The sequence below is a fragment of the Erithacus rubecula genome (assembly GCF_903797595.1).
Source record: "Erithacus rubecula genome assembly, chromosome: 6".
NCBI classification, from domain to species: domain Eukaryota; kingdom Metazoa; phylum Chordata; class Aves; order Passeriformes; family Muscicapidae; genus Erithacus; species Erithacus rubecula.
Window position 1 is genome coordinate 57,194,993 of NC_136688.1, and position 22,593 is coordinate 57,217,585.

The following is a 22,593-nucleotide window of genomic DNA, read 5'->3' on the forward strand; positions in this document are numbered from 1 at the left end:
TCCTGCCTAACCATTTTCTCTGTTACATTCAAGGGCACAGGGATAGGGAGTTAGCATGTTAAGATGATGCTCATTTAATAGAAGAAAAGGACATTTCACCAAGGAAACTATTATTCAAGCAGACTCAGTCTGATGAGCCAAGAAAAAGCTGCCTCTGCACAAGCCAGGGCTCTCGAGACACCTCTGCGATTAAGTTACTTCAGAACAAATTAGTGCTCCATGAACTGATTAGACCATAAATAAGCCCAACAGGAAAGAGAGAAGCCACTGACAGACACAGCATCCTCCTGACAGCAGCTGAGCTCTACAGCTCTCATTCAGGATGAACACCAAAAAGCTGTCAGTGCCAAAAGGATTTGTGGCCTTTTTACTCCAAATTCAAAGTCAGTCAAAGCAGATGCAATATCTCCAGTAGATAACCACTCACAAGAATCCCATACTTCCATTTTCTCTCCTCACTCAAAGCACAAATTGCAGCTCTCTCCCCGATCTAATAATTATTCGTATGGCTGTGTTTTGTTCTTCTCCAGCAGCAGCAGGAAACTTGATTAGAGCTGCAGGAACCCAGCCAGTGACTACCCAAGCTGCTGTTGTGATAGCACAAAGCAGAAGCCAACTTGGCAGGTAATTGGACTTGGAAGTCAGAGAGATCTTCCTCAGCTTGAAATAGTAATTTCATAGGGGAGAAAATAGGTTGCCTTTATCTACCACAGGTTAGCAAAGGAAAACTTTGATCCTAAGAAAGACAGATATAATAAATACCAGGATACACCACCATAAAAAGGTATTAAAGGTGGGGTTTTTCAAGTCTCCAGCAATACACAAGGTATTTGCAATCTTTTCTGGAGTCACTATTATACATGCAATCACTTTGGAAAGCACAACATTCCCTTGTTAAAAAGGAGTACTTCCAATGCTCAGCAGTTATATTCTCTTGCCCACTGACTTAATATTTTGGAAATTACCATCCACATTGTAACAAGGGAATTCAGTCATGTTTTCAGAGTAATCCTAGGGAATCCTGGAGGCTACTGTCAACAATTCCCACTTCCTACTGCCACACTTTTCAAGTAATTCAAATGCACATAAAGCCCCTTCTTCATCTCTAAACTTCACACCCATGGAAATAATTCTGAAGCATCAGAAGACAATAGAGAAATCTAAATACTTGCAGAGCCAAAATCCAGGGGGATTCCTAGATCAGAGTTTCCAGTAACACCAGTAAGCTCAGGTTAATGCCAGCTTCCAGCTTCTCATATAGGACTGGGGGAGTTCTTTCTCACTGTTGTACAAAAAGAATCCTGACTGACAACACCCAGCAAGAAGCCAGGGATGATCATGGAGAGGAGCAATGAGGAGTGAAAATTCCCCTGTGCTTGTACAGGGCCAGGTGTTAACCCAGTGATCCACTGACTCTAGAGACTGGGTGTGGACTGGAACAGGAACATCCACACTTTGCAGAAATTGGGATCATACAGTTTTATTTTGATAGCATATTATTGACCTGTTTAAGATCTGTAAGAAAAACACACTGTCCTCAAATATTATTCCACAGTGAAATTAAGCCAGTTTTGTTTTCAGTCAGACACCTCTTTCCCTTTTAGACTCAAATATCCCCAACCAAAAAAAAAAAGTCACAAACTCCCAAAATACAAAAAACCCTTATGAAAGCTGCCCCTATTCCTCCCAAAACCCAGTGAAGTCCAGTTCAGCATCCCATAATTCCCAGATGATTATTCTAAAAACAACCTTTTATCCCACTCTCACCTGAAGTTCAGCACTTCCTGGAAAATTTCTGCCCAAGTAAGCCCTGTCATCATTTCAGACACCAACTGGAGTTTCACAGCATCAAATATTGTGCATGAAAACAACAGTTAACACAACTCAACCAAATGAAATAAATATTACAACTGACTTCTGACTTTGTTAAACAGCTCCAATAGGTTGAAAATAAAAATCACCAACCCCAACTACATTATGATGAGCCAACAGCAGCTGAGTTTGGCAATCAGAGGAAGCTCTTCACAAATTCTGTTATCATGACTGCTAAACCTCCCTCTTCACCATGAGACTCAGGTCAAGAGGCAAGGAATGGCCTTTCTTGTGATGTGATGATTTTGAAAGAACCTCTCTAATTCAACAAAGGGGATTATTAACATTTTGAGAAAGATCCATATGCAGTTATGAGGCCTCACAGTCCCCCGTTCCCCAAACACATCCACACAGACAAGCTTAGGACAGCAGAACAGATTTAAGCTCTTTTTTTATAGTAAAACCAATTTTGACAAAGCTGGTAAAAGTCCATCTCAAATGGTCTGATTTTTGTCAAATAGGAGACATCACAACATTTAGGCTGAATGGTGACCAAACACAGAGTTAATGAAATAGGTTTTCAAGTGTATAACGTTGAAGAGACACCTCTGTATTTTAACAATGACAACAATTCTGAAAAAACTTGATACTTACTACTCCTATGCACTGCTTTTTCCCCTATATACCCTCAGAAGACCAAATATTTCTGAATTTTCCTCAGCACCTCAGAAGGCAGAGTGGCAAAAAAACAAGTGCTCAGTGGAAAAAACAAAAGGCAGTGATTCATATGCAATTAGCTCAGCTAAATTTACTACTGAAGCCATTGCTGCTCCAGCTGTCCTTGACACCTGCACAGCAGGGACAATGGAACATGACAAGCATCCTCTTACCATCCACTGCAGTGTTCAGGCTGACACACCAACTTGAAATTGGTGACAGCTACAGCTCTTGAGCTGCTGCATTAATGCAATCAGCACAAAACCAGCCATGCACCTTCTTCAAACCTCCATTTGTCACAGACAAAACCAATGGAGGCAGCCAGAGCTTCTCCCACTCTGCTAAATCCACCACCAAAAAAGCATCAGTACTCTGTATTTGTCTTTTTACTCACAGATTCAGTTTATAGTGACAGACAAGCAGAACAAAACAAAAAATTATTACTTGAAAAGTTAAAATGAAGGATGTAAAGGGAGGAAACTTGTTAACATCCTAAGCAGCACGAGTTTCTGTTTATCTTTCTTAAATAAAAGTTAAGACTGAAAGACTTGAGAGCACAACTAAACCTTTGAGGTCAAGTTGCCCATTATTTTCTAAGAACTAAGCAGCTCACTCTTTATTAACCTGTGTTTCTTCAGCCATTTATACAAGTTACATGCAGAAACAATTCTCAGTAAAACAATTTGGGCTCTGGTGCCTAAGATGTGAGAAAAGCTGATGACAGCATCTTTAAAATGTAAGTGTTCTTCCTGTGCATGGAAAGAGCACTGAGAGCCACTGCACCACTGCTCTGGCACACATCCACCAGCCCTGCCCCAGACAGCAGCACAAATACACAAAAGCTCTTTTCTGAGGGTTCAGAGAAAGTGCAGAATACATTCAATTTGACATATCTACCCGAATCCAAAAGCTCAGAGGAAAGGCTTTAATGTCCCAGATCCTCTGCTATCTTTATAAGGACACTAATTGGTACAGCACACATATTTTATCTGCACTACAATAACACCACAGATGAACATTAACCAGATTCCTTGTGGTGTCTGCCAGGTGTTTAAATATTTTGCAACTCAAATGCTGAAATACTATCTGCAGTCTAAATGCTTAAGATCATCCTGTGAGAACATGTGTATATTTTCATCCACTCTGTAAAAAAACATTTTTTCCCCATTTGTTACATTTTAAGCAACAAACAGAATTACCAACATATATTACAGGTCTGTGCTGAAGGTTGATGTCATCAGAAGATTTAAGTCACAAAACCTTTCATTTTGATATCAGAAATACTGAAAAATATTTACTGTAACTTTTAATCCAAAAAATTACTGTCTGAGTACCAGCACAGTCCCCCCTCCAGTTTAGCATAAACTCTACTCACTCCTTGCTTCTAAGAAAAAGGCTTTGAGAAGACACCTTTTGCAGCCTGAAATACATTCCATGACCAAAATTCTGACCTGGACAGTCCTATATATTATTGTGTTAGTATGTTAATATATTAACTTTGCTGCTTTTCCTCATTCACTCACACTAAACTTCAGGTAAAAATTTGTACAGTATCATTATTAGCAAGAAAAATAAAGGCCCAAAGGGATCAGAACATTTTTTTTATAGCATGCCAGTTATCTTTCTGAAGAGGAAAGAAATATCACTCCAGTGAGAAATAAACTAAAATACTTTGTGTTTTTTATCCCCTGTGTATTCTATGGCTCAAATGAAACAGTCAGCACTGACAGCCAGTTTTCTGAACTGGGGCAGCAAGGTCAGATTACCTCATACCTGATCTTACAGACTATTTTAAACAGGTAACTGGATTATAGCTACATACCCCAGAAAGCAAATTCACTGCAGCCTCATTAAACAAAAGTATTCTACAAGCACACAATAAACTGGCAGCAAGGTAAATCAGCAGCAATACTCCACTCAGGAGCATCAAAAAGCAGGATTTGCCCAGTGTCACATACCTTTGATGCTTGAGGAGTAGAGATGACATGAACAGTGCTGGGTTTAACTCCATTTGCCTTAGGTCTCTTATAAAGGGCAAATCTGCTTTTCCTGCGTCCCCTGTCACCATTAGGGAGGGATCCATTATACCTGGAAATAAAGGGAAAAAGTTTAGCATAAAACACCATCAGTCTGGAATACATCAAAGGAGAGAGAGGTAATTAGGTCACAATATTCTGGTATCATCAAATGCATGGGGCAAAATAAAAAAAGTAACAATCAGGCTAAGTTCTGATTCCTGTATTGAGCATTCAAGCATTCTTTAGCTACCAATGGTTGAAATTCAGTTCTCATTAAAAAGGTATTTAACTACAAATTAAATACTCAGTTTTTCAGCCACAGAATCAAAGGAATTTGGAAGAACAGACTCTACATCTTCACTCTAATTTCAGAACGTGAGGAGTTCTAAAATGTTTTTACCCTACCAGCCATCTGCCCACACCTCATGCAGGAATGGAAAAAACAGAGGCAACATGGAAAACCACAGTATTTAGGGGCAAGAAAAGGAATTTTACTCACATAGAATGCTCTACTAGTTGTGTCCCCCCATTGTTAAAAAAACTTTAACCTTAAAGGCTTCATCTATTATTAAGGAAAGAGGATGCAAGTGTTTTTAATTTATGTGACTATCTGAAGCCTCCCTAATGACTTTCTTTATCAGGTGTAACATAGGAGCCCTTGACAGTTCTTTCCTCTCTCCCTGAGGACACAGACCCAATGGATTAATTATTCAGAGAAGTCTGAAGCCTCAAGGGGACAGAGATCTTTCCCCAGGGATGGATCAACTGGCAATTTCTTTGCAGTACAAGTACAGAATTCACCATGCCTCACTCCCAAGATTTAGGTCAGGTAGAATTTTCACCACCATTCCTGCCAACCCTCAGCTGGAAGAGCTTTCAGGGCTTTACTGACCCCTCCATTCCTGATCCTCAGAGATTCCAGACTTTCACCCAAGAAACTACAGATGTTATTCCTCTGATAAATCTCTTCTGTCTTACTGGTGAGGTCTGTTCTATCCTGCTCTCATATAACCCTCTCCTACAGTCTTTATGATTTACAGGTTAACATTGCAAGCAGAAAAATAAAATGAAAAGAGGCAGCAATGCAGCAACCCAGAGTGTTTATTTTTTATCATTATATCCTGTATATTAAACTATTTGTGTAACAGGGGAATGCACTTGGAGAGCCTCCTATCCTTCTAGGAATCCCAAAGGCAGGACTGCTCAATGACAGAGCACAAGCAAGAACAGATTTAAGATAATTTTTATCTCAAATCTCACAGCTCTAGAACTTAAAACCCAGACATATAAAAAATGCACATTTAAGACATGATGCTAAAGCCACATGGAAAGTTGAGAGATTTCCAGCTGGACTTGTCCTCTCACTCCCACTTTCCCAGGGAAGACTACAGTGCCTTTCTAGAATATTAAAGGAGATTTCCTAACACAGCACAAAACCAACAGGAGTTAATCACTACTATTTCATGCCAGACCTACTTGCACCTTGGAAATTTGTTATTAACTCTGCTCCAGAGAAGTGCAGCTTGTGGATCCTTATCACAAGAGACCAATCTCTAGAAAGATACATCAAAATATTCCACGGGCAGCTTCAATACCAGCACTTAAAATAGGAATTATTTGATTCTCCATATGCCAGCAAGTTTAAACTTGTTGAAGACAAGATGCTTTCTACAAGTATTTTTAGCTAAAAAAGTAACAATTCCCTCAGAAATAATACATAACTACTATATATTACCATTGCTGGTTTTATATCCTGTAATTATTGATTTTTCTTATGGTTGTGTAACTGCTGAACACTGCTGAATTAAAGTAGTTCCACTAGAAGTTAAAATCAGGCAAGTGGTGTTTTATTGTTTGGGTTGGTTTTTTTCCTCATTTTCAGAAGACAATTTTAACTGGAGAAGGTCAATCCATTTCAGGTCTCTGTGGGGTTTAATTACTTTTAAAATAGATAAATGGTTAAAAGACCTCTTGGAGTCTTCAAACAAGAAGGAAATACAAGCAAAGTGAACACTGAACTCATTCATCCTCATTAGCACTGACAAATTTCCATGAAGGTTTTCCTTGTGCCCATTTCTACATTTCCACAAAGGGCAGGAAGAATTGAGTGGTAAATTTTATGATTTGTTATGCTTTAATTACAGACCTGCAAGTTTGATTTTGGTCCAGCAGTGATAGAAAAAGCTGGGACAGTTCCTAGGGATATACACATTTTACAAGGGAGAAGGAAAAAAAAAAAAAAAAAAAAAAAAAAAAGGGATGTGAGAAGTTTTCTCTTTCCATAATAGTGGTTCTGCATATTAGTAACAGCTTCTTTCTTCCTCTGCCCCAACTCAGAGTCAGGATTAAATGCACAAGAGATGGATTTTCTTGTTTAGACTCAGTTGTTTATTAATTCTTCTCTATAGTACAGAGAGTTCTGCAGCACTTCTAGCTAACAAGCTAAAAGTGAGAAGATGTTGGTAGTTACAAGGTCTTTTAGAGGCTAAATATCCATTTTAAAGCTAACATCTATATTATTTATACATTTGATCCAATAACCAAACACCTGTGACCTGCACTCTGGTACTTTCTATCAAACCAAAAACTACCTGAAATCATGAAGAAGGAACAAGAAGGAAGAAGAGGCACTGCCCAAGAACTTCCATCTTGTCCCATACCCATTACTATATTCTAAAACCCCAAATTCCAAACCTTTCACCATGTGAAATCACACATTTCTATTTAACTACACACCAGTGATTCCAACTCCATCACTCAAATTTGGAAGCTTCTCAGGCTGTTCCCCTGCTCCACAAGCAGGAGCCATTCCCCTTCACTACCAAAAGAACCAGCAGCTGGAACTCTCCTTAACCCCACCAAAAAAGCCTGGAACAAATGCTGTTTCCAACCAATAAACAAACTAGGGGGAAAAAAAAAATAAAAATCAATTTCATAGCGACAGAACAACCATTTGTGAGAGCACCCTGCCCACAAACAGATCTGTGAGGCACTTGGGAAGTTCTCCAGTTGTTCATCAGACCAGGACACATGGAAGGAGCAGTCCTGTGTTTTTTCCAAATGCTTCTCAGTGACAGCAGTACTGGGACAAGCTGCATCATGAAACCTCCTGGGATAATTATCTCAGCTGATAGCACTATTCCTTGCAAATAAGGGAGTGGTGCTGGCATGGGCTATGGACACCATAATTATCAAAGCCAGTTTCCTACAGATTTACATCAAACACTTGAAGAGTTTGGTATACAATGAGCTGCAAACTCCAATTAAGCTTTTCCCATGGCTGGGATATGCAATGAAAGCCTCTCCTCTGCCTGGATTCAGGGCTGTCTGGAGAGCAAGACCACACATGCTCTCTCCCACAGTCCACTGTGGCAAGTTCATACTTTCTACAAGTCTTGTACTACTTGTACTACTACAAGGACTTGTCTGCTTCAGAGATCAGCAACAAGCTTTGAACTGTTTGTCAGAAGGCTTGTTACACAAGCTTGTTTGGTTTATGTATATTTTGGTTTTGTTTGTTTAAAAAAATCAGCCTAGACAGTGGCAAAGAGTAAATGACAGTTCTGTTACGTGGTGTAAGAGGTCTAAATCTTGACCTGTACCTTGGAAAAATTGACTTCAACTTGAGGAAGTCATCCTTAAAATTAAGGTATCTACTAGCTGACATTGAAAATGCTGCATGTAGCTGAGCTTTTTTACAATGCTATCAAAATACCAGTCATCATAAACTTAAATACTTCTGCATACCTATGCAAACTACCTCCCAAAGGACTAGAACTGAACAACTCCTGATTTTCATCAGTAATATTTCCCCTAGACAAACAGGAGTAATTTTATTTTGCTTTCCTTGTCTATTACTAACAGATCTACAGCACACCTTGTAGTTTTTGGATGAAAACCATCCCAAATGACAGACTTGGGTACAAACAGATGAGATGCTGCAGCTCAGTTGCTCCCACAGCTTTAGTGAGTCAAACAGCACATCTTTTCTCACTAAACAATAAAGCTGCAGAAGTGAAGTCAGACTTCAGGTAATATTCCCTTGTAAGTACACTCTGATCCCATATTTGCTAGAATCCTGTAGTACAAACTCCACAATAGCAGAATTCAGTTTGTGCTTACACTGTATTTTCACCATCCCTGAACCAGTGTGGTCCCACACTGCTGCCAAAAGCAGCAATCTCACATTTTGTTTGTTAATTTGTTCCCACTACTTCTCTCCTTGGTTCACACATGAAGGCAAAAACTAGATTTATGCTTTAACTTCACTTTTAAAACCACACTCCTCACTCTCCAGCCCACTGCAAAGCCACAGAAGCACCAGTATCAGCAACATGGAAAACAGCAGAAAGCAGGAGAGATTCCCTTGGAAGGACTGTGAGCATACATGAGCTATCATGACATCCACCATATATGAAAGCTAAAATACATTATTCACCTTTGCAACACCCAGTCCCAGAGCTTTTTACAGCTCCATACTCAAATCCTGACTAACTGGAAAACCCTCTGCTGCTGAAGCATCTAGCACACCCTCCCATGAACACATGTTAAAAGGGAAAAGTTACATTTATAGTTGTTGCAAAACACAAACAGAAAGCTTCAACATAAGCAAAGCTAACAATAAAATAAGTGTATTTGTGATTTCCTTTATATAGTATCACTGCCAGTCAGTACTTCATAGTCTTTACATCCTCTTCCCCTGTATCAATCTCAACAATTCATTTTGTATCTAGTAATATTTCAGCAAAAGAAAGGCTAAGGATTTCCTTTCTACAAAAAGGGAACAATTGTTTCAAACACATTTTTCTGCATCACAGCTTCAGAAAACAAGCAGTTGCTGTCTGCCAGCTATCTGAGAATTTCAGTGAAGTTATTCTCAAACTTGATCTCATGGGGAAGAGTTGCCAAATAGCAAAAGCAAAGTTGGGAGTATTCTGTACCAACAGGATACTCCTGCTTCATTTCCTCCTCTGAACTGTGTTCTCTGCTGCTGTATCAGTGTCTCAGATATTAACTCAATATGAATTTTGGTCTCAGCTTGTCTCCAGCTGATTACATGCATCCATGTCTGTCCTAGGAGCAGCCTCCACCACCAGAGATATTGCTAATCCCATTCCTGTCGGGGAGTTTTGGCAGTGAGCACAGCTGCAGGGCTCCACAGATCACCACAACAGATTGCAACTAACACCTCTAATGCTGAAATTTTTTGGAGGCTGGAAGGAGGATACTGTTTTCTCCTCGTTGCCCTCATCCCCAGGCTCAACAAGCCTTGACTGACCACAAGGTTCCCTTTCCCCACTGCATCACAGGCACCTCTGGGAAAACACACAGCTGCTTTCTGATCACAGAATACAGAAAGCAGAGCTGGCAGAGCCACCTGCCCCATCCCCAACTCAAAGGCTTGATCCAGCAATCCATGACACCTCTGAGTTAGTGTGGAAGATCCAGGCCTCCCCACTGAGTTTCAAAATCTTTAAAGCTTTCCCCATGCCCATAGCAAGGGAGATCCAGGTCAAGCAAGTCTGCTGCACTTCCTGCCAAATCCACCAAAGAGCTTAAACAATCTGCTCTCTCTTCCTTCTCACAGCAGGATCACGTGCTAGAAGATTAATTCCCATCAGATTTTCTGAAGGAAAATGTTTTAAGTAGTTACAACAGCAAAACTAATGTAGTATTAGGTAGGAAGGCTACAGCAATGAGCAACTCATGGATAACCAAAGGGATTCCATCCTTTGATTAAGGAAAAGCCACTGATCCAAGATCTTTGGTTTCTGCAACCTGGGAGGGAGCCCTGAATGAAAGACACAGTCCCACCTCAGACTTTGCTGGCTAAGACATCTCCATAAGCAAAAATGCTTCCTAATCACTACCAGTTGTACAGCTTAACAAAGCCAGTCTTCCTGCAGAGCAAGAAAATCCAAACCAACAAGTTCCAAAGTTCCAAATAATCTCATCTCTTTACCCAATTAAAAGCAATGTTTTTGCATCTGTGAGCTTCATTATCCATAAGAAAGGTATGTTGGAGTTATTAATTGTGGCTATAATTAGGTTGAGGTTGTTGGGGTTTTTTTTGTTTTTTTGGTTTGTTTTTTTTTTTGCTTCTGAGACAAATATTTGTTCTTACAACTTGCATTTGTGAAGTCATTTTACTATGATAAAACACTTCAGGAAGCTTTCTCTTCTCCAGCACTTTTGGAACACTCATTGGCACAATGATTAGCCCTGTGTGTGTTCACCACAAGCCTTCTCTTCCCTAGCACCCAATTTTAGTACTCCTTGTTTTGTTCACTGCTCCCTGAACTGTCCTGGAGCCTTCACAGAGGCTGCAGTGATTGAGTGAAAGGCAGCCTGACCTGATTTGTGCCATGACCCCAGATTTTTTCAGAGAAAAGGCTGATTTGCATCACTGTCTCATAATTAGGAGTTACTTTTAATTACTTTTTTTAGCTACCTTTCAAAAGTTGCTCCTACCATCAGGAACCCAGCAGTGAGCTGGCCCCAAAACCTCAAGCTACACCCACAGAGCTTTTATGTTCACATCCACTCAGCCAGCCCCATGGATTAGCTAAGCACACACCACAAAAAACAAAAAACAAAAAAAGCTTTCAGAAGCACCTACTGCGGATCAGATAAGCCAGAACCTACTTTCCTCCTTCACAGGGTATACAAATTAAGCAGAACCTTATCTACTGGAAACACCACAAGAAGTCACATGTGCAGTAGCTGAGGTTCTCCAGGTTGACCTTAATTATTCCCTGCTGTTCTGGAACAGAGCTGGTCATTCTTTTGGTCTGGGGGGGAAAAGGCTATTCCTGGCTGCTGTGACCTCCTCCTGTTCCCCTACCTCCACCCACCAAGAGATGAAAGAATCTGGTGCCCTACAGATCAGGTTAACTCATTTTTTCATTATTCCATTCCACACATCCCCCTCCAGCACCAGCAGGACTGCTATTACACAGTGGTAACCTAAGAGTAATAAAAAAAAAAAAAAATCAAGTTTGTTTCAGGGAGAATATTTATAGAAACTACAGCTGACTAATCCTCCTGCATGTTTAGCTTACATAATACAGGCACTCCAAGGAAAATGCACCTGATCTGTGTTAACCTCACTCTACACAAAAAGTTAAAGGATGCTCTTGCCTTGCAAATACCAAATGGATTGTGCAAGAATTGCTTTTAAACACCTTTATTTGCACCACACATCTAGCTGCCTCCAAGATTCCCAAAACTCTTTGGTATTTTGGTACTCTTCTCATTGAGGGGCAAAGGAAGAAATTCTGGAGTAAGAAAATACAGAAACAACAGAAGCAACCAGTCCCCAAGTGAGGGGCACAGGAGTCAGGGTTTTATTACTGCAGTTACTTGGCACAGAAGACCAGGGAGATCCAGTCAGGAATACAAAAGAGCTGGTGTTTCTTCTGGGCTGGGAGAAAGTTTCTGCAGAAACTTATTGTTACCTTCTTTCATTTTTCTTAGCAAGTGGTTTGTTACTTTTCCCAGATAATTTTTTCTGGAAAAGAATTTGTTCCTTTTGTTTTAGTGAAATCAAAGACAACTGTGTAAGTAGCACAGGAGTTTGATTAAAAGCTGACACTCTAGAAGAACCCAAGGAACATGCTGATGCAGCCTGCTAGAGCATCAGGATAAGCTCCAATTAAAGCAGTCAAAAAATAATCTGACAGTTCTAAACAACTTCACAGCTAAAAACTCTCTAGGCAGGGATGACCTGAGTCTCACAACATAAAACACAAAAGTCATCCATAACCATGATATGATCAGGGAAAAAAAGGTAGCAACTGCAACAACCCTACATTCAAGGTATTATTATACCAATTCCAATAGAAGCAATATGGCAGCAGAGCATTAGAATGCAAGAGGTTTCCCTTTCAGAAAGCAAAGGGTAAAGGGTAAGGAAACCTCTTCTTTCACATAATGATTTCCTTAACAATCCTTATTTCCAACATTTTACTGCTCCCCCCAGCATTCATTTAACAAGGAGGCAATTTTATTCAGTGCTTTAAGCCCATCTCCAAAGCTGTCAGCTAAAACCATTCACCACTGCAGAAAACCAGCAATGTTAGTGCACAGCAAAATACAGGGTATAAACTAATCAGGTTCATTTCAAAGCATGCTTTTTATTCCAGCTACAAGAGCACAAGAGGTGGGCAAAGCACCATATTTAGAGAATCCTCTTTCCAACCCTAAACCTCTCATAGCACGAGGGAAATGCTACTCATCTGAGAAGGATCTGTAATCTAGCAAATGTCACTGGAATTGTTTGATATGGCATTTGGTTAAATACACACAGATACAGCAGAGAGATCTGACTTCCAATGCATTCAAAACAAGTCAGAAAAACACAAAATCCCTTTCAAAGCAAAGTACTATGCACAGCTGGGCTTCAGTGCAAAGGAGGAAAGAAGGGAAGGAGGAAGATTGTTGATCCACACCACCAGAGCCTTAGGAACCACACAGCTTTGTTTGGGAATTATTTACAATCTGCTCTTAAACATTAGATTAAGAAAAGGCTGCAAGTTCCAAAATTGAGACAAATTAGACTTCACAGCATGCAAGGGGATGAGAGACCTCAAAACCCACCTGCTCTGACATTCTGAACACTTTCCCAATCTATTTGTACTTCCCACATGCTCAAAGGTGGAAAACCAAACTGCTCCAATTTTAGCCTGAGGAATGAACAGTAATAACACCATGTTACAGCTGAAACTGTGCTACATTAAACATTATGGAGAAACTATATTTCACTCAAAGGACCATTTGAGCCACTGAGAATAAAAGCACAGTCCCAATAGTCGTTTCCTAAGAAATCAAGTGCTTTCCCTAAAACTCTATCAAGGACTATTTGATAGTTCACATTTTCATAAGAAGAGGTGATAGCTTTCTTATAACTTCAGTTCACCTCCAAATACAAGCAGTAGCAATGTCATTTTTGTAATTTCATGGACAGTGGAAGAAGTTCCAGGATGTCTGTTACAGCTTTTTCAAACATTCAAGCATGACAAGAATCTTCTTAGGTTGGTTTCAGTACCATTTAGCACAGAGGAAGAGATCAAATTTGCATCCATTTTGTGAATATAGGTGATCTCACCAGCAGTGCACTGAATAGAAAGTGAGGCATTCAACTACTGCATCCTGAGCTGCAAACTCCAGGTCTAATTTTAAAATTCCTTTTGGTCTCCCAGGGAAAAAGACACCCTTACAAATGCACAGCTCCCAGCTCAACCCCAACTGCTGAACAGAACCCCAAATATTTACTTCAGAAACAGAAAATAAAGAATTTGGTTTCCTTCTTTGCAGCACTTGCAAGCACTGCTGCCTCTGAACACAGCAGCTTCCTTAATATCAGTGATTCTGCTTTATATCAACTGTTCCATGGCACAAGCTGTCAAAGGGAAGATAATCTACTGCACTGCTGCTCCTAGCACATTTAGAGTGGGTAAGTAAAGAGAAAAAGCAAAGAATTACCTATCTGCCTGTTCTTGGGTAGCGTGTTATATGCCCTAAAATCCAGAGAAAATGAATTATTCTTCATACCCAGCCTGAAAGAACTACCTGGATCTGTGTGTGGACCCAAGTACAGAGGCAGCACAGGACTGCTGTAACTGTGGGGGATTTTTTAAAAGTCTTAATAAACCAAGAATTAACAGTGCAGCAGTGCAGAGAGCTAAACTTCAATATATCTTCTTCAGACTTAAAACATGCTGACAGCTTACTAATTCACAGCAACCTTGGGTGTTTGCTTTTATCATAATCTATAACAAAGTTAATCAGACATCTCTAGCCAGGAGAAGATTTCTGCAAAGTCATTAAGTGTTTACTACTGATCAGCAAAATGAATTCTGATCTGTGTACCTTCGTGACAGTAAAATCTTTGTTTCATACTTTCACTGACAAAAATGCCACCAAAGAAGAATTTTATACAAGACAACCACACAAGACTGTGTTTATACACAGATGCAAGCTCTGAACTCTAAAACCACCCTGCAACTCTACAGCAGAGAAGTTTCCTACAGCAAAATTGCCACCCAGCTCATTTGCAGGGCTATTCCAGCCTGCCCACTTCTGGTTACACTCTGCAAGCTGAAGTTTCATTCCAACAGATATTAAGTAATGTGCACAAGTGGCACAATGGTTTGTAGAACAGAAAGTAAGTTTTAAACCACAGATAGTTCTCCCTCATTTTTTTTCCCCTTTGGAAATCCAGCTCATTTTCTCTGCCAACACCCACAAAGACAGCATACTATTACTATTTTTGTTCACCAACTTTCAAGAAAACAAGCCACCACATATGTTTCACTCTAGTTCTCTGGATTCCTTTGATTTTAAAGGCAAGGACACTCTATGGGGCAAAACAGACCAAGAAAACAGAAGATCTGTTTAAAGCAATGTTTCCCTATGTACAGGCCATAATACCAAACAGTATTGCAGAATTCAGAAGTAGCTTTTGCAAGCCAAATGGAAATTCAGCTGTGGAAATAAAGCTCATGAGCCCAAGACTGAAATTGGAAGTGCACTGCCCAGCAAAGCATGACTGCAGGAGCTAGTTCAGAGACACAGAAATCAAGTAATTGATTACAGCTGCCTGGCTCAGAGATTCCCTGCTGCCCTCAAGTTTTTATACCTGACATCACTCTCCATAAGGGCACCTTGGCCATGCTGCACTGTTTCCAGCTGAACAGGGGAGTGGTACAAGGCTAAAGAGCTTTGCAGCCACTGCAGTGCAGGAGGATGTGCAAGACTCAGATTATGTCTGTACAATCTCTTTTTTATGTGGGTTTTGCAGATAGCAAATTCTTTTCTGTCCTCCCTTGCCCAGCTAAAGGTGCTACACACATTTCAGAACATAAAATCACAATTCCCTTGCTACTCTGTCGATTCTTTGGCATTATACCCATAGGAATATCTCCAAGGGCCTCCCACAACTGTTTTCCTCCTACAGCCCTATGGAAAAAGAGTATTTGTAGCAATCTCCCAGGCTGCACCACCTTGAGGGGGAGCAGAAGATAAGAATGACATCCAGAAATACTCACACCCCATCAGTTTGTTTCAGTATCTTTGTAAAACTCAGAAGCAAACGTCCTGGAACTGCCCATTATAAAGGAACAAGCCTGAAATCTACTGGAGAGGCATTCATGTCTGGACAAATTCCAAATTTTTCTTTTCAGAGTTTTAGCCAAGGACAAAAATCCTCCAGTAGGCTAATTTACAACCACTAGGAAAAGGAGATTTTCCACATCCTGAACATTTAAATGTTTGAGTAACACAGAATACTATTCTTAGCTCTGAACTGAGCTCATACATAAGGCAATATAAGAGGTTGCTAAACTACGTGAGACATTGTTGACAATTCTCAAAGCAGTTTCAGGTCGTGTTCAAAATGACTCCAAACAGCTGATTTTCCAAGAAAAGACAACATTGTCAAAGCTCTTCTACATCCACCCCTCAGTTACTTGGGGTAGCAGAACATTTGTGCCCATTCCCACTCAAACTCGACATCCCAACACTGTTATTGCTACTGCAGGCAGCAGAGGTGAAGCAATAGTAGTGACAAGGAGAACAGTGAAAAACAAGGAGTTTCATAAGCCAGGGAACCAGCAAAGCATGATTTCCTCTGGGTACATGTCTTGCACTTGGATTCCTTCTTTGTCTACTGAGGTGACAGCTCCAATTGAAGCTTTTCCTCAGAGGTGAGAATCAGTCACATGGATTCCCTGATGTCTAACAAGGAGGGGGGTGGGAATCTCATTCATCTTTACAGCCTCTCCTCACCAGAGCTCAAACAGCATCGGGAGGCTGTGGAATGAAATCAGTTCAGTGACATCCTTCATTTCCAGTTAGAGACTACAGCCTCACCTGTCAGCACAGCTCTCAGTAAATCAGTGTATTCACCAGTGACTGGGATAGGGAGCCCCTGGTGCCAGCAGGGCTGAGGATTCAGTGCCAGGAGCAGTGACTGCTTCTCTCCAGCTGTGGCATCTCCATTCCAAAACTGACACCTTGTTCTGTCCCAACACCAGATCCTTAAACAGCTTACCCCACACCACAAACAGCAATTCTAGAGGCTACAAGCAGTTATGACCATCAGTGTGAAGCAAGCACCTGTTCTTCAGAACTTTTCCAGATTTTAACCAGCTTTCCTTTATGCCAAGACAAACTGCCCATCTGAACAGTCATTATCTGGACTTTTGTTCTTCCAAAACAAATAACAGGAAACTAAATGGTCCTGTCAAATTGTGCTTGTTATACCACATTTTTAAAATTTTGACAATAGTTGTCATACTGCATAGGTCTGTACATAAATAAACTCAATCTTTCTCCAAATACAGAGTTAAGTCTAGGAAGAGAAGCAGGAAGAAAATGAAATGTGTGTTATCCCTAAACAGACCAGCCTTTAGATATAATAATGATTAATTAAACCAAAGGCTGCTCACAATCACTTACACAAGCTCCACTGAGTTCACACACAAGTAAGAATGGTGCAGGAAGTGGGAGAACATCCCTTTGTACTCATGGTTACAATAGATGAGTTGTTTCACAAATGAATGCACTTATTTTCTGGATATTAAAGAGCATCATACATTCTTATCTCTTTAACTCAGCTATGTGTTATGTCTCTTGACTCAGGCATGACAAACTGATCTTTAATGCATTTCTCAATCTCTGCACAGCACAAAGTATCCCACTTTTACCACCTGACATATTTATAACTCATTTCATCATTTCACAAAAGAGAGACAGCTGGTTTTTCTCAACTGTCATCTCTGCCCAAAACTTACAAACAAGCCCATACTTCTTCTGGCTTGGGTCTGAATAGAGTCTGCAACTGGACCCCAGCCAACCCCAAATCCAGTTCCTTCCTTCCTGCCTGCACTGGCTACAAAATGCCCAGAGGTGAAAGAGCAAATCACTTTTGTTACAAGAATCTGCTTACCCTTTAAAAAAAGTATCATTTTACTATTGTTCTCTTCATACCAAAAGATTTCCAGCAGGTAAAACCATAACATAAACCAGTCTCCTCCAAAAAAAAAAAAAAAAAAAAAAAAAAAAAAAGCTGAAGGTACAAACCATCAAGACGTGATCAGAGGCCAATTCCTGATCTGAATCTGAAGTCACATTGCACATAATAAACTAGGAGGGTACACAGAGCTTGACTTAGACCCTGCTAATCACTTAAGCCCTGGCTTTGCTTACAGAGGGAACTGTACTTTCTGTAGTCTTCCTGCATCCTTACATGGACAGCTATTTGCTGGATAACACCAGTCTCTGCATGCTGCAAACTCCAAACTTGCAATAAAACTGGATATATGGCACTCCAGTTTTGCAGCTGGAAATGGATTGCACAACCAGAGATAAGGCACAGCTAAGTGAGCAATGGAACTCCAGCATTTTGTGCTCAAACATGGAAAAAGGCACCAAACCCAAGTTAAAAGTTAAAGCTCTTTTGCTCTGACAGCAAGCAGACTGTGAAAATACTGGAAAAATCCCAGCTTAGTTATCTTTCACAGGCAAAAGAAGGAACATATCTAGAGATTTTGGCAAAGTTCCATCAAAGTCTTTCAAATGGGCACAGGGACTCATTACCAAAAAGGGTAGAAAAGAACATTTGGGTATTAAGAAAATATTGGTGGGAAAAAAAAATTGCACATCTCTAAAACCAAACAAGCAGCTTGCAGTCTCCTCCCTGGCACCTTGAGCAAGGCATCTCACCTAGGGAATAAATCTCAGCAGTCTGTGAGACCAAAGCACCACAGCTTCCATGGCCACTGCCCATGGAGCCAGACCCTGCAAGCTCCTGGAACTGCAGCCCCATCCCAAGGGTGGCTGCACCACCACTGCTGCTCTGGGCATCTCTCCTCTTTCATTCTTTTCATTCTTCCAGTGAATCCCAGCCTAAAAAGTGGAATAAAACACCATGCAAGGCTTGTCCATTTGGCTGTTGCCAAACTTCCTGCTCCAGTTTTTGCTCTGATGGAAGGAGTAACTCAGCTGCTCATATGGACAAACACCTGCTTCCTCAGATCTGCCCCAATCGTTCCATTTGCTTAATTTGCCAGTAGTTTTTTGGCCAAAGCCACCAAGGTACTGACAGCCCATTTAATTAAATCTTCTGGCAGAGTCAGATGAGGGAATATTTAGGAAGAATTCCTCTGTACTGCAGTCCTGCCAGAGGAGGTGCAGACCTGCAGCAGGGCACAGCCACATCTCCCATCACACACTGGAATGGGAACTTCTGCCCCAAAAGAAAGCCACACACCAAACTCAAGAATTAAAACTCACTCCCTGATGCACTGAGAAACTGCTCCAGCAAATTTTAACATTCAGAATGCAATTCAAAGTAAGTATTGCACATATGTTAGCAGAAAGGTTAGGGCAAGCACAAGGTAATAAATCCTATCAAGTCTGAAAGATTGTTCTTCAGCATCAATATGATTTTGAATTCAAGCATTGAGCTGCACAGCTATTTGTTCTCAGAGGTCAAACATGCACTAGAAGGAAGGCAAGTTGAAAGTACAGCAACATTTTGGTATATTAGTCAATGTTCCATAAAAAACACAGTCAATCTGTGAGGTGCTGAACCCTGCCACAGGATGTGCTGGGAAGCAGGAACCACACAGCCCTCACTATCTTTCACCAGCTCAGAGTCTCCTGTGAAAGGAGAACACACAAACTCTGCTCCTGTTTCAAAGGCTGTGCCTCCACCAGCACTAAATCAGACACCAACAATCAAAATGAATTCATTCTGCTGCACATGAAGAAATACAGCTGTGCTTATATCAAAGTTTCAGCCCATTAACTTCTATGTCCAGACTAAACAGTTCTTTCACTCTTCCTAGGGGCACATGCTCCAGGGTTTGCACATTTGGGCTCCAGTTTATTTGTAACAGACAAGTAGAGATTTAAGATTTTATTCACTTCAATTTGTTTACTTTCATACAGTGACTAATTGTTTTCACAGTCAGTCCCACTCCATCCTCACCCATGACATTTCCATGCCTTAAGAGGATACACCTTAGAAGTTTGTTGAGGCATTGCTAAAGCCAGCCAGTTTGAAGAATAAAATTGTTTCATGACAGCTAACAAAACAGTTTCATTCAGAATTCTAAATTAAAGACAGCACACATTTCTGGGTGGAGAGTAATTTCAAAGCCCACTAAACACATCATTACAGTTCAGTAAGTGCTTCAAAAAGTTAAAAAGCTTTCCTCACAAAGAATGATAACTTTTTGTCCTTAATTCCTTTAATGTAAAAATAAATAAATAAATAAATAAATAAAATATTGCAACAACAGGGGTCAGTTAACATTACAGTACTCAAGGAGATGACCACAATGCTTCTTGGCTTTCTTTTAACATATTATGTGCCAGCTGTCTCATAACTTTTCTTGCCTGTCCCCAGTCCTTTGGGGAGGCAGAATAGACATTTTACTCAGTACTTGATGCACTGTGCAGCTGCCTGCTGGCACCTCTGGTAAATACAGTTAGTTGCTACACAACAATGAGCTATATCATAGTTAATATAAGCAATAAATGTGACAGATGAACATCAGGTCTCTATTGACAAACACTGAGAGCACGTGTGGCCTTTGTACCAATTCCCTAGAACAGGAAGCCTTGTGCTACCCAGATTAGGCACAGCCCACACCTACTCCATCCCCCTTGAAATATGAGTTGTATCCATAGTGAGGTCAGAGTGCAATATTAATAATGATACTGTTAAATAATCTGAAGTAAATAATTTCCAGAGACACAATCCAGAGCTGGCTTGGTTTCCCTCCCTCCAGCAGGAGCAAACTGCTGTTGAAAGCAGGATGCCTAAACAGGTCCTTCAGCTATCAGCACCTTCATATCATTCCTCATCAAATAGAGCTCATCTCCAAACCACTTTGCTTTTAACACAAACTCTTGGGCTTTGTAGACGTTGTCTGTATCCATTTTCACAACTGCTGTTTATAATGTGATCCCTCCAGATGACATTTCTGTTGTGAAACAGAGGAAAGCTTTTAGCTGAATTAGTCTCTCTTCTCCATGAGCCAATAACTGCTGTAGTACCCAGCTGTGTGCATGCTTCCCAGTGACCTCACACCAGGACTTCCAAGACTGGAATATGAAGAACTGAGTGAAACTTCATTGCAAAACAGCTGATACTTGCTATTTTTAGGAACAGAGGTTATACTAATCAGAACAAGTAATTGTAGAAGCATTGTCTAGATGAAGACAATGCAAGTCCAGTGTCACCTTGTTCACACATCACTCACAACCCATCACAATAAAATGCTGCATCCTCCTGCCACATGGCCCTGCAGTGACAAGTCTTCCAAGACCACATATTTTAAACTGCTGAAGCTTCATTGTACAAGGATTTCCTACAAGGACTGCCTTCCTGCATCCCAAGATCTTTTAACTCGAGCCAACAAGTGCTGTTGTAGGAAGGGCAGAGATGTTTATTCCCAGGCAAACCCAAAGACAGGTTACCCTTAGTGCTGAATCCCCAGCACCACGATGCTACTCAGACTTTGAGAAAACCCTACAAGCAGTTTGCTGCCTGCTGTCTTCCCCTGTTTGTTTGGTGTTAAATCATTACTCTGTCATCAACAGTGCAGAGACCCAGGGACAGCATTTGCACAGGAGGTCACATTACAAGGTCACACAGAGGGGACACAGCTGGGACAGCACTGCTCCTGCCCTCAGAGCTCACTAATCTCTGCTTGGGAACCCCCACTGCTCTAGACTGTACCCTTTGCTTAACATGAGCACCAGGACTATTCCAGGCTAGGGAATAATAGGATTAAAGCTGTCTAATCCCAGATGTTACTTACAGTTTGTCAGACAAGCCACAAATTGGTCCCCCAAAGTACAGGAATGTCACTAGGAAGTCAAGACCCAGGACTAACCTACATAAAGCTACACCAGGAGATGCCTAAAAACAAATACAATGCATAGATAAGGGAGGCATAAAATTCTGAACTGTGTCTTATCAAGAGGGAAACAAACCCTCTAAAGGAAAGGCAGGAGCCCTTCAATATATTGGTCTATGTAGGTGAAGTGAAAAATGCAAGGGCACCATTTAGTGATGTCTTTATAAAACAAACAAATGAGCAGCTTGGCTTCAGAAGTCTCTGGAAGCGGGCACAGTCCCTATGCCAGCATCCTCATTCCTGTCCCTCAAGCTTTAAACTCATGACAAGTCACGTGCAAGCTTTCAGTGCTGACCTTGGGACAGAGCAAGAATAAACATAAGGATTTCTGTTGACAAAAGAAAAAGCATCCTCAACACAAGTGAGATTTAGGGTATCAAATAGAAGAGGCAAAAAAGGATTTGACAGCACAAAGTACACTGGAAACCAGCTCGAAATCCTGCTTCAAGCTGGGAGCTTAGACCAAATCCTCCCCTACTTCACTTGCCTTGCTCACCACAGGACAAATAAGCCACAAGTATGACAGTGCAGAATAAGCAGACACAACTGAGGTGACACCTCAAGAAGCACTGAAACACTGCAACTACCACGGCAGAGGAGTCATTTCTGGAAGGTTTCACAGCCACACCAGTCACAAGTGCTCAGGACAAACTGAGAACCAAAGCCTGTGCAGACAACACCAACAGGAAACACAACACTTCTGTAGGACTTTGCAAACAGTTGTAAAATTACTCTGCTGGCACCCTGAACTAACAAACCCCACCTAGAGCAAGGTACTACACTCACACACCTCATTAGGGCACAGAAGCAGGAGGTTGATACCTTGAAGTATCAAGTTTATACCCTTCTATCACTGCTGAGCAAGTGGGAGAGCAGCATTGGTTCTGTAACTATAAACCAGCCATAATTTCAGTTTGAACTGGATAATAAAAAGTTCCTGACTTCTTAGGAAAAAATCTGTTCTCAAGCAACCTTGTAATCACAGTCAAAGAACAGCCTGCTGTTAAGAATGAAACATGAAATTGCTTTAAAAAGATGCTGCTTTCAGCAACCAAAAACAAACCTTAACAGTCTAGAAAGCAATTTATTGGTTTATAGGCATATTTTAAAGT

At 40.8% G+C, this 22,593-nt stretch overlaps 1 protein-coding gene across 2 annotated transcripts in view; it reads right to left on the reverse strand.

Moving 5' to 3' along the window:
- Window positions 1-22,593, reverse strand: part of PELI2 (pellino E3 ubiquitin protein ligase family member 2) — a 62,512-nt gene that overhangs the window by 34,014 nt on the left and 5,905 nt on the right. For both annotated transcript variants that reach the window (XM_079309955.1, XM_079309954.1), the window contains exon 2: window positions 4,488-4,617. In XM_079309955.1, the coding sequence (XP_079166081.1) occupies window positions 4,488-4,617 (130 nt within the window). The remainder of the gene's footprint in view (window positions 1-4,487; window positions 4,618-22,593) is intronic.